General features: G+C 30.2%; 1 protein-coding gene across 1 annotated transcript in view; it reads left to right on the forward strand.

Moving 5' to 3' along the window:
* LOC107449653 (uncharacterized) overlaps positions 1-12,102 on the forward strand; it is a 202,462-nt gene that overhangs the window by 151,752 nt on the left and 38,608 nt on the right. The window contains exon 2 of the mRNA XM_043047945.2: positions 11,892-12,005. Within this exon, the coding sequence (XP_042903879.1) occupies positions 11,892-12,005 (114 nt within the window). The remainder of the gene's footprint in view (positions 1-11,891; positions 12,006-12,102) is intronic.

Here is a 12,102-nt window from a genome sequence, read left to right on the forward strand (position 1 = left end):
ACAGTTTAACGAGGACCAATACCGCACATCCTCGGTCCCTACGCAGACTGATCCAAGTGGTCACCCACCCGCACACTGACCGCAACCAGTGATGCTTGACTTCGGTTATCTGATGGGAACCGTGTCTTAACGATCAGTCCACTGCGAGACTGGATACTACTACTAATAATAATAATAAAAACTTCATTTTCTTCGCTTAACATTGCAATCAAATCCCTAAACTTTTTTTTCTTAATTTCTTTTAACTTTTGGTTGCTATAAACACTCGTTAACTATTTTAGCAAAGAGCAAACTAGCAAGGATATAATTTTACAATCACACCGGAACTATTTTACTATTTTTATTATTTGTTAGGAATTTTAAATGTTCCGTAATAATACATTATAGTTTTGTTACTTTATAATATAAATAATCAAATATAGTTTGTTAAATATCCCCATTATTAGTCTAAAGTTCTAAATTTCGATATGATTGTTATTTTTAATTTTACTTTATCCATTTTAATAAAAATATATGTACTTGAAAGGGCAGAATAGTTCAATATAAACAGTAAAATATTTAAGAAAAATAATTGAAAATAACTCTAAAAATATTTATTAAATATCTCGAAATTTAAATACTGTTATAGATTTTTAAAAAAAGTAAATTTGGTTTATAAAATTAAGCTTCATAATAATATCATTTTTCATGTTAGCTAAATTTTTAATAAATTTAAAATATTTTCACTAGTTAGGAATTCAACTTCAATTCTTTGACAAATCTAAACAATTAAGTTAATTAAGGTGAGATTATTTTTATTTCGATGTAAAAATGTGTTTGATAACTAGAAACTATGAAGCAATCGTCTAGATTTCGTGATCTTACTGATTCATATGAGTAGGAGACTGAAACATATAATCATATTATTTTAATCCCGATTTCGGCCAAAGTTGCGTAAACGCACCATGTCAATAAAAAAAATTTTATTACCACGGTGACGTATATTTTTCACTAACTTTATTTATCTGCTATTATCAAAGCTTTTGAAGACATCTTCAAAATATCAGTGATTCAATTACAGTAAACACTTTCGTTTGAAAAATTATTAAATAACGCTAGTTTTCAATTTGGTTGATTTTTATTCACCACTACATCTAAGCAATTCGTAAGCTTATAAGATCCACCACTAAATTCATTAAAGTCATGCTAAACCTTTTATAAAACTAGCGAAATATGTCTAATATTTTCAAATTTAGTTTGAAGTTATTTACCGATTGGCCATACGAGCAAGTCGTGTAAAATTAGCGTGGCATTCAACGTGTTAATCATTGCATCACCTCGTTCATCAAAAAGCCTCCACACGGTCTATTATAAGTAGTGAACCAGTTGTGCGCATGAACCCAAAACCTTTTATAAAAGTAATTGAGAGAAATTCATCATATATATTTGAGAATTGAATCTGTAGTGGTTGACAAGTGAATAAGGAAAACCAATAATATTCGTAAATTTTTAGTGATATATATGCTACCACTTTCTTATTTTAACTAGATTTTGTATTAAGTGACTCGTTCGGCAAGTGGAAATCCTTCACAGTGGTCTGATCGGACTACCTATAAAAAACCGAGTGGAGGCTTTCAGTTATAGTAGGCGTTGATCATAGTCTTGTAGACTTTCTGTATTCTTGACTGAATATTTCAGCTCGTGAGAACCATGAATAAAACGCTTTGAATTTGAAAACGAGTTATATAGTTATTATTTTTGTTTATATATGGAGCCAGTAGCCGAGCGAAGATGTTGTTGAAAACGAGTGGCATTTATAATTCGGGGTCTCCGAACCGTCAGCGTTAAATAACAGTCTTCATTGGGCGTTGTTGCATGTTCTACACCCTTGCCCTGATCTTCGGTCTGCATTTCCAGTCTCCAAAAAATCGGTTCCAGTTCCTGGAAATCACCTTTTGTGAAAATCCAATGACTTCTGCACTTGTGCCCCGTCTAACCGGCCAACAACTCTCCAAACTTCTGATTCGATTCTCAGAGAATCTCAAATCAAAGTCACTGCCGCTGAAGCGTCATCTTTGACGTCAAACTCAATATTTGTATACTGCGAAGTTTAAAAATAAGAAAGAAGGCATTTATGACTCTCTTCTTCCATTTTATGCACACAAAAAATTGCGTACACCGTTATTTTATAACAAGACTTACAATATCCTTTAATTGTTTTGAGCAGTGTATATATTTAATTAATATATCTAAATATATGCTATTAATGTATATTATTAAATAATATATTAAGCTAGGTTATTACAGGACAACCTGCGTATTTCAAGCCCATTTTAAAGAAAATTAAGTGTGATGAATGTCCATAAAACAAACTCATTAACCCAACAAATAACAATTTTATTAATTACTCATTGACTTAATGAACTCATTAACTCGTATCATAGCTTTTCAAATTTAAGATGCTGTTAATAAATATTACGATGTTAACAGGAAAGAAATACTAAACAGTAAGTGTCTACAAACTTCAACTAAAAACTATAAATAAAATACTACTGTAAGTATTTGAATTTTATGAAATCTAGGAAATTTTTAAAAATATGCTTATTTTCGACAACAAAAAAGGAAAAAGGAATGTGAGTAATGCTATAGTAAGATACTAAACACCTTTTATCTGAAAAAAAAAATCTTAAAAATTACAAAGATATTTAAATTTTCGGTTAAAAAAGCATTTACGTAAACATAAGTTTAGAATTATCATTTTGCTTACATTTGTGAGCAAGAAAAGCGAGAGGGAAGATCCAATTCTACAAAATATACTTAGGTAATCTTTAAACGACGCCGAAACCATTATCGAAAAGTTAAAAATGGAATGGATACGTTTCAATGCTTTTTGCTTTACAGAATGAATTTTTAACAAACTCGCACCATTTTATTTTCTTTATTTTAATTTTATTAAATTCCCTCGATTATATATATATTAGAAAAATGACAAGTGTTAATATAAAAAATATCAAAGTTTAATTTTTACGCACTCCCAGTTTATTAACTGAAATGCTTTTTATAAATGATTCAAAATATCACTGCTGAAACTTATGAAATTTACTTAATGCGTCACTAGCGTCACTTATTTCTAAGTATTCACTAGCTGAAAATTATGCTGGTGAATGTTATGAATGAAAAGAAGTATGATCCAAATACAGTCGAACCCCGCTATAGTGAACGAAATCATACCTGCCAACTCTTCCGGATTTTCCGGAAGATTTTATTTTCATATTTAAAGTGGTAGTAAATATATACTATTTTTTCTTTTATAAATTTAATTTTTAAATGATTTTGATCACCACTATTCTTACAAAAATTAAGCACATATATTAATATGCGTTACCATCATGGTTGTCAACTTAAGTTTTCTCAAATACAACGTATTTGTTTGCTTAAAATTGAAGTTTTAATTCCATTTTAATACCACTGGGAAAAAATACAATGGAAAGGATTAAAAGTTGGCAGGTAAGCGAAATGTTCGGTCCCGTGCCTTGCTATACACGGATAATGTTATTTTCTGTGGATATAGTGAACCAAAAAAAGTGAGGAAGTTGGATATAATGAACTATTTCTGCCTTCGACTAATTTTTTTTTTGAAATTTCTACTTCAAAATAAATACATATACCGATTTTCAAAACCTTCTATAGAGGGTAATGTAGCGATAAGCATTTTTTCTTGTTTGCTTCTTTTACCTCACTTTCCTATCCCTAAGCAAATCAAGCAGACGATGCACCTGTAAGGTGTCAGTGGGATCAATATGCATTTTCTGTCAGAGGGAATGAGTAATTATTCATTATTGGTCAAAGGGTTGGACACTAATATGTGTTGATAAGGCCCTCATTTCAGCTCCTTTTTGCTCTCAGTTCAGTTAAAAAAATCCTGCAAACAAGTGTCTCAAATTTAACTATGGCGAGCAGTAAGCCATATCTGCCAACTTTTAATCCCCTCCTTACGATTTTTTCCAGTGGTATTAAAATAGAACTAATAGTTAAATTTTAACAAAAAAATACGTTGTATTTGAATAAACTTAAGCTGACAGCCATGTTCTAGACTAGATATATACTTGTTCAAAGTGCCTGCCCGCGAAGCGCGCATCTGACTTTTTCATCGCTTAATGTGTGCCCTTGGGCGACTAAGACTTTTGGCTTTGGTGATGACAGCCATGTTAGTAACACGTATCAATATACATGCTTAATTTTTTTAAGAATAGTGGTGATCAAGATCATTTAAAATTGAGTTTATAAAAGAAAAAATTAGTATATATTTACTACCACCCTAAATATAAAAATTAAATTTTACGCTAAATGCGTAAAAGTTGGCAATTATGAGTAAGCGTAAAACGTTCTCCATTGATGATAAAATGGGCATAATCTGAAAAATTGAAAATGGATGCAATCAAGCTGTTATTTGCAGGGTATAAACTATCCAAATCTGCAGTTTGGCAAAAAAAAAGTTGAGAAAAACAGATCACAAGGATGTTAAAGAAGCATTACTGAAGTGGTTCACCAATCGAAGAAGCCGCAATCTTCCAGTACCTGGACAAATGTTGCTAAACGATTTTATGAGCCTACTTTTTTGTGCTCGAATGGCAAGTTAGACAGGTTTAAAAAGCGGAATAACAGAAATTTAGGAAAAATTATCTGAGAGTCGGGAAGTGTTTCCATGTCTGATGTTGAGGATTGCTCATCAGCTAAAGATTACTAATTTTATTTTGTACGCAAGATGAAGAGTAAAGAAAAATAATACATTTTTTGCTACTACATAATATTTTTCAGTCATTTATTTGAATGATGTGTAATAAAAAGGAGGAGTTTGGGAACCATTAGTTAAATTGCCTGCGTAACGGATGTAGTGAACTCCCGGATATAGTGAACCGAAATTTCGGTCCCTTGAAGGTTCACTATAGCGGGGTTTGACTGTAGTAAGTTGTTGGTTCTCGGGGTAATTTTTTTTTTAATCACTAAAATAAATATGAGAAACCCTAATGTCTCATTAAAAATTTTTAATCTTGTGTAAACTGATCAGCACTCTAATAGCTGAAGCATAGTATCTGAAAGAGCTTTCGAAAACCCGACTCTTTACTTTTCCAATTATTTAAAAAATATATTTCTATTGGGGGATTTCTGTTCTCAGAACAATAAATTGGAAATGGAATGATAGAGCACTTGTTTTGAAATATTATTTCAGCATAGTAATTTACAATTTGTTTTTTCTTCTCAGGGCGTTAGTCACCTTTATCACGACGGGGGAGAACTGGTTGCTTAATTTTTTTTTCTATATATTTTTCTTTATGATGTGAAGACATTTCTCATTATATATATATATATATATATATATATGTAATAACGGTGTAAACACACCGTTATTTTTTAGTTAATTAGTAGTCAAAGCAGCATGATTAACGAGTCCATATTGTGCATATTCTTTTTTATTTAGTAGCGATGGTGAAAGCATACATCTTAGCCTCCTCCCGCTGGAGATGGGGGGAGACCCATGTCCCGTCTAAGCAGACGGATTTTATTTAAGCATGATAAACAACAAAAAGCCACGCAAAAACATTCGGTCCTGCGTTTTATAGGATGATTACAAGTTGTGAAGAGGNGAAATTTCATCTTAAGATTTTATACTATAGCACATTTCTAATAGATTTAACGAATTACATGTCATTTATTTGAATTCAAATTTATTTTAAGGACTCAGTATTTACTGAAAAGATGTATTTTTTTTTAAAAAAAAAGTTGTTATATGGATTTGAATGATTGTTTTGAATTCTTATAATTTTCTGCATTTTCAATGTACCTAAGTTAGTAGCGAGCGAAGTGAGCTTGGTTTGCGAAGCAAACCACATAAGATTGCGTAGCAATTTTTGGGGGTTGGCGAGCGTTAGTGAGCAGGGGGCGTAGCCCACTAGTATATATATATTAGACCTTATATTTTGATTTTTCAGAGGTTATCAACCTAGTTTAATCCTCTCCGATGCAGTGTAACTAGTCCGGTAATATTAATTAATTCAACGAATGTTGTAAACCAATATATAAACTTATTTGCTTTTTAATGCTTATCAACCACTATTCTTGAACATCTATCGACTTAAGAACGTTACCTTTAATGTACTGCTAAGTTGCCAAAAGGTACAGCCGTTATAATTTTCTAGTTCATCTTATAAGATCGAATAATAGATATATATACTCTTAACCTCTCCGAAATAAGCGAGTCATATATCATACCTGCCAACTTTTAATCCCTTCCATTATTATTTTTCCCAGTGGTATTAAAATAGAATGAAAACTTCAGTTTTAAGCAAACAAATACGTTGTATTTGAAAAAACTTAAGTTGACAACCATGATCTAGATCATGTAATTTGGCAAGGTACTTGCCCGCGCAAGCGGGCACTAGACCTCTGATCTGTGTTATGCCCTAGGGCGACTGAAACTAATGGCATTGGAAGACAACCATGACAGTAACGCATATTAATATATGTGCTTAATTTTTGTAAGAATAGTGGTGATCAAAATCATTTAAAAATTAAGATTATGAAAGAAAAAATAGTATATAATTACTACCACTTTAAATATGAAAATAAAATCTTCCGGAAAATCCGGAAGAGTTGGCAGGTATGATATACGCATTCTCAGGGTAAAAAAGATAAAACTGGTAGCCAAACTATTTTTATAATAGTTTATTTCATTAATTCACCACCGATTAGTTCGAATTAAAATTTTTATAATTGCACTTTTGACACACTCGGATTGGATGACATTTAAAGTGAGAGCAAAAATAAATCTGTCAAATTAGCTATGCCCATACTTAAGCTACCGCTTCTTAATTTTTTACTGTCCTGATTCTGATTCCGCACGACTACATTTATGACTCGTCCGTCCCAAAAAGGTTCATATTGCGAAGTTTAAAAATGAGAAAAAAGGCATTTGTGTCTCTCTTCTTCTATTTTATGCAAAAAAAATTGCTTATACTGTTAGTTTATACTGTTAAGACTTACAGAATCCTTTAATTGTTTTGCTCAGTGTATATATTTAATTAATATATATAAATATATGCTATTAATATATATTATTAAATAATATATTAAGCTAGGTCATTATAGGACAACCTGCATATTTCAAGCCCATTTTAAAGAAAATTAAGTGCGATGAATGTCCATAAAACAAACTCATTAACCCAACAAATTACAATTTCATTAATTACTAATTGACTTAATGAACTCATTAACTCTTATCATAGCTTTTCAAATATAGGATGCTGTTAATAAATATTACGATGTTAACAGGGAAGAATTGCTAAACAGTAAGTGTCTACAAACTTGAACTGAAAACTAAAAACTTAAAAAGCAATGAAAATACATTTGAATTTTATGAAATCTAGGAAATTTTCAAAAATATGTCCATTTTCGACAACAAAGCAGGAAAAATGAATGTGAGTAATGCTTTTGTGAGATACTAAACTTCTTTTATCTAAACTTTTTTTTTAAATTTTGGTTTAAAAAAACATTTACGTAAGAATTATCATTTTGCTTACGTTTGTGACCAAGAAGCGCGATAGGGAAGATCCAATTCTACAAAATATACTTAGGTAATCTTAAAACGACGCCGAAACCATTATCGAAAAGTTAAAAATGGAATAGTTACGTTTCAATGCTTTTTGCTTTACAGAATGAATTTTTAAGAAACTCGTACTATTTTATTTTCTTTATTTTAATTTTATTAAATTTCCTCGATTATATATATATATACATATATGATCTTTATTAATCTAAACTTTTAAAAGAATTCATCAAGTATATCCTAAATTAGAAAAATGACAAGTGTTAATATAAGAAATATCAGAGTTTAATTTTTATACACTACCAATATATTAATTAAAATGTTTCTTTTAAAATAATTCAAATTTTCTTAATTGTAAAATTGAAATCGATCATTCAAATCCATATTTTGTAAGTATTTACTAGCTGAAAATTATGCTGGTGAATGTGATGAATGAAAGGAAATATTCTTACTAATAAGTTGTTAGCTGTCAGGCTAATTTTTTACCATTAAAAAAAATATTTAAACCCCTGATGTCTCAATAAAAACTTTTAATCTTGAATAAGCTGATCAGCACTCATAACTGAGGCAAAGTATCTGATAGACCTTTCGAAAACTTACCTCTTTACTTTTCCAATTATTTTTTAAAAAATATTTCTGTTCTCTGAACAATAAAGTGGAAACGGAAAGATAGAGCACATGTTTTGAAATATTATATCTGTATAGAAATTTACTACTTTTTTTTTCTCAGGGCGTTAGTCACCTTTATCCGGAAGGGAGGAAAACTTGTAGCTTAATTATTTATTTATTTTTATATATTTTTCTTTATGATGTAAAGGCATTTGTATTTACAGATATATCTTAGACCTTATATTTTGATTTCAAATTATGCATTCGCAATATTTTTTCAAAAGTAAAGCATTACTCACATTAGAGGTTATCAACTTAATTTAATCCTCTCCGATGCAGTGTAACTAGTTCGGTAATACTAACTATACATACCTGCCAACTTTTAATCCCTTCCATTATCATTTTTCCCAGTGGTATTAAAATGGAATTAAAACTTCAATTTTAAGCAAACAAATACGTTGTATTTGAGAAAACTTAAAATGACAACCATGATAGTAACGCATATTAATATATGTGCTTAATTTTTGTAAGAATAGTGGTGATCAAAATCATTTAAAAATTAAGTTTATAAAAGAAAAAATGGTATATATTTACTACCACTTTAAATATGAAAATAAAATCTTCCGGAAAATCCGGAAGAGTTGGCAGGTATGACTATAAACCATTAAATATGTAAACTTAATTGCTCTTAAATGTTAAGCGACCACTATTCTATGGACATCTAAAAGCTTAAGTATGTTACCTCACTTTCAGTTAATGCTAATTTGCCAAAAGGAAAAGCCGTTAAAACCTAATTTTCTTAGTAGTAGCATGTAATTTCTTTTGCATTTATAAATTTCAGAACCAACTTTTAAACCTACCACGACAAACCTTTAGTTAAAAAATATTTATGTAAGATCGAAGTCATATACAAACCTGCCAACTTTTACGCATTTGGCGTAAAATTTTATTTCTATATTTAAAGTGGTAGTAAAATGAATGCTTTTTATATATTCCTCGCATTTATAAACTTAATTTATTATCTTTTTGACCACCACTATTTTTTTAAAAATTATACACATATATATTAATAAGTAAGATTATCGTGGTAGTTCACACAAGCTTTTCAAAATACAGCATTTGTTTCTGCCTAAAAGTGTAGAACAAATTCTATTTTACCACCACTGGGGAAAATCATCCTCAGAAGGATTAAAAGTTTGCAGGTATGCATATATGCCTTCTTATTCCAGCATATTTTTATCAGTCTATTATTGTAGATGCATACCCTCCAACTTATGAGGATTTTGAAAATAATTCTTTCTAGTGGTAGCGAACCAAAATAGAGATTTTTAAAGCAAATGGATCTCTCATAAAACTTTTATCAGAACTTAAGAATCTAGCCATATGGCCTGCACTTTTATAAGTAATAGTGGACAAGTTACGCTAAAATTAATTTTTTTTAAATATTAAGGCATTAATTTTGCTACCGTCTGAAAAGAAGATTTCTGAAACTACGGAAATTCCGTAGCAGTTGGAGGGTATGTAAGATGTTAGCAATGAATAATTTCGTTTTAAATATGAATAATTTACATTATATGTCAGGATGGTAGTTGCGATTGAGTAATTAAATAAATGAAGTAGGTTTTTACCAGTCCTTATATTTTAAGTCGTCTGAGGCACATCACTGTATGTGGAACACTTTTTGTAGCTGCTCATTAATGGTTTAAATTTTTACTGTTCAAAGAATTATTATAGCCGTAAATACCAAGACTAATACAAACTTGAGTAAACAGAGTACTTAGAAAGTCCACCGCTTCTATTAAATAAGAAAATTCGAATATGAGTTGAAAATTGAGTAAAAAAAAATATATACTTTTCGACTACTTGATACACTTTTTATTTCGAAAACACTGGATTAATGAATGCATACCTGCCAACTTTTAATCCCTTCCGTTATCTTTTTTCCCAGTAAAGAAGAGTGTCATAAAAATTCTTTGACCACTGAAAAAAGTAATTTTCAAAATTTTAAAATGTTTAAATGTACGCTTAAATAATCGATATAGTACTACGTTCGATTGATATAGCAGTACAAATGGAACTCTGATCCAGTCGAAACCACAATGAGTGCTGTGTTGGTTAAATAAATTGTTATTTCTTTAGTTTTAAAGAAATTGCAATCAAAAGACTTCTCCTACAGATGATGTCAAATCTGACTGTTACCCTATATATCTCTATGATGTTTTTATCTAACTTATACAACTGCTCTTCAACTTGACAAAAGTTTAAAAGCCGTACTTCGTGATAAACTCGTAAACATGCCTACAAGTGTAACATTAAATAAAACATACAATAATTTTAATTTAAGTTATTCAAAGCAAATATGAAAAAGGATATTATTCCCTGAGATAAGCCTCCACACGGTTGTTTGTTGGTAGTCCGATCATACCACTTTGAAGGTAAACAAGTTTACGAACGAAGCATTTAATACAAAATCTAGTAAAATTACGATACTGGTAGCAAATAAATGTTTAAAATTTCGTTTAATTTTTTAATATAATTGGTTTGTCTTATTTACTTATCTACCACTACAGATTCAATTCTCAAATATATATAATAATTTTCTCTAAACCTTCTCAGCCTAAGCTTTCTTTTGAAATAGAGTAAGAATTCTTGCGCACAATTAATTGGTTCACTCTTTAAATAGTCTGCGCAGACTAATAAGAAACCGTGTGGAGGCTGTCTAGAAGGTAATGGATAATCTCGGCTATAATTCCCTAACTTAATCCTCGGAATGATAAATTTATTTTACAAGTGTACGGATTTATCTAGAGAAATGAACTAAGTTTTCTTCTAACAACTTCAATTTCAAAAAATTATCATCAATGTAAAAACCATAAATATATATTCTTTCGTGGATCATTTTTTTTAAAATTTAGTCAATTTATTCGCCATAGAACCTCTAAAAGCCCTCGTACAAATCTTATGGAAATTATTTCTCAGTCACACCGGCTGAAAATTTAATATGTTGTAACATTTAATACTCAATACATTCTGAATAAAAATTGTCATTGATACCATGCCAAAAACGAATAGTTTCCGAGATACGGAGCCTCAAACATCAAGGATACAGACACCGGTCACTGTGATAAAACGCGTTTGGAGCATGCAGCATTGGCTTAGGTAAATAGGAAGATGTAGCTCATTTAGAGATGGACTTGTAATTAACTTGCTCATTACTTAATCTAACTTCAGTGCTTATGTAAAAGTTCATTTAGAACTACTTTTTTTACAAGTTCCATGATTAATACTAATGTCATGACGGAATTAGAAAATTGAGAATTAATATTTATGGTTTTAGGCATCGTATCACGGAAACTATCAATATTTGGACGTAGTGTCAATTAGAATTTTTGATCAAAATGCTTTGAACTACAACATATTAATTTTTCAGCCAATCTAACAGAGAATTAATTTCCATAAAAATCATACAGGCTCCTTTCAACAAAAACCAAATCTTCATTTACTTATTTTTATAGCAAGGCGCATAAACCATAATATATCGTCACGGGAAAATAAAAACCCTTAAATTAATAAAATAATTCATGAATCATTCATAATGTATGAACATTTCAAACCATTTACATGTTCATTACATGATTTATCTTGTTATATTGAAGCGCAGTTTAGTTTGAGTTAAAAGAAATATTTTGTATCTTTTCAGAGAAAAACGCAGTGGCATTTCGGATCAGAGATTGGCCGAAATAGAAACACTACTGGCACTAGCGAGGCAAGGAAACAGAGATGTAGCATATGGAGTGATCGATCCCCTTAGTCTGTAAGTAGAATAAATAAAGATAAAACTGATACGTACTGTAATATATAATATGTTGTAAGAACACACGTGCATGCCTGCATATAAAATGTTTAAATGT

Source organism: Parasteatoda tepidariorum, chromosome 6 (genome assembly GCF_043381705.1).
Source record: "Parasteatoda tepidariorum isolate YZ-2023 chromosome 6, CAS_Ptep_4.0, whole genome shotgun sequence".
NCBI classification, from domain to species: domain Eukaryota; kingdom Metazoa; phylum Arthropoda; class Arachnida; order Araneae; family Theridiidae; genus Parasteatoda; species Parasteatoda tepidariorum.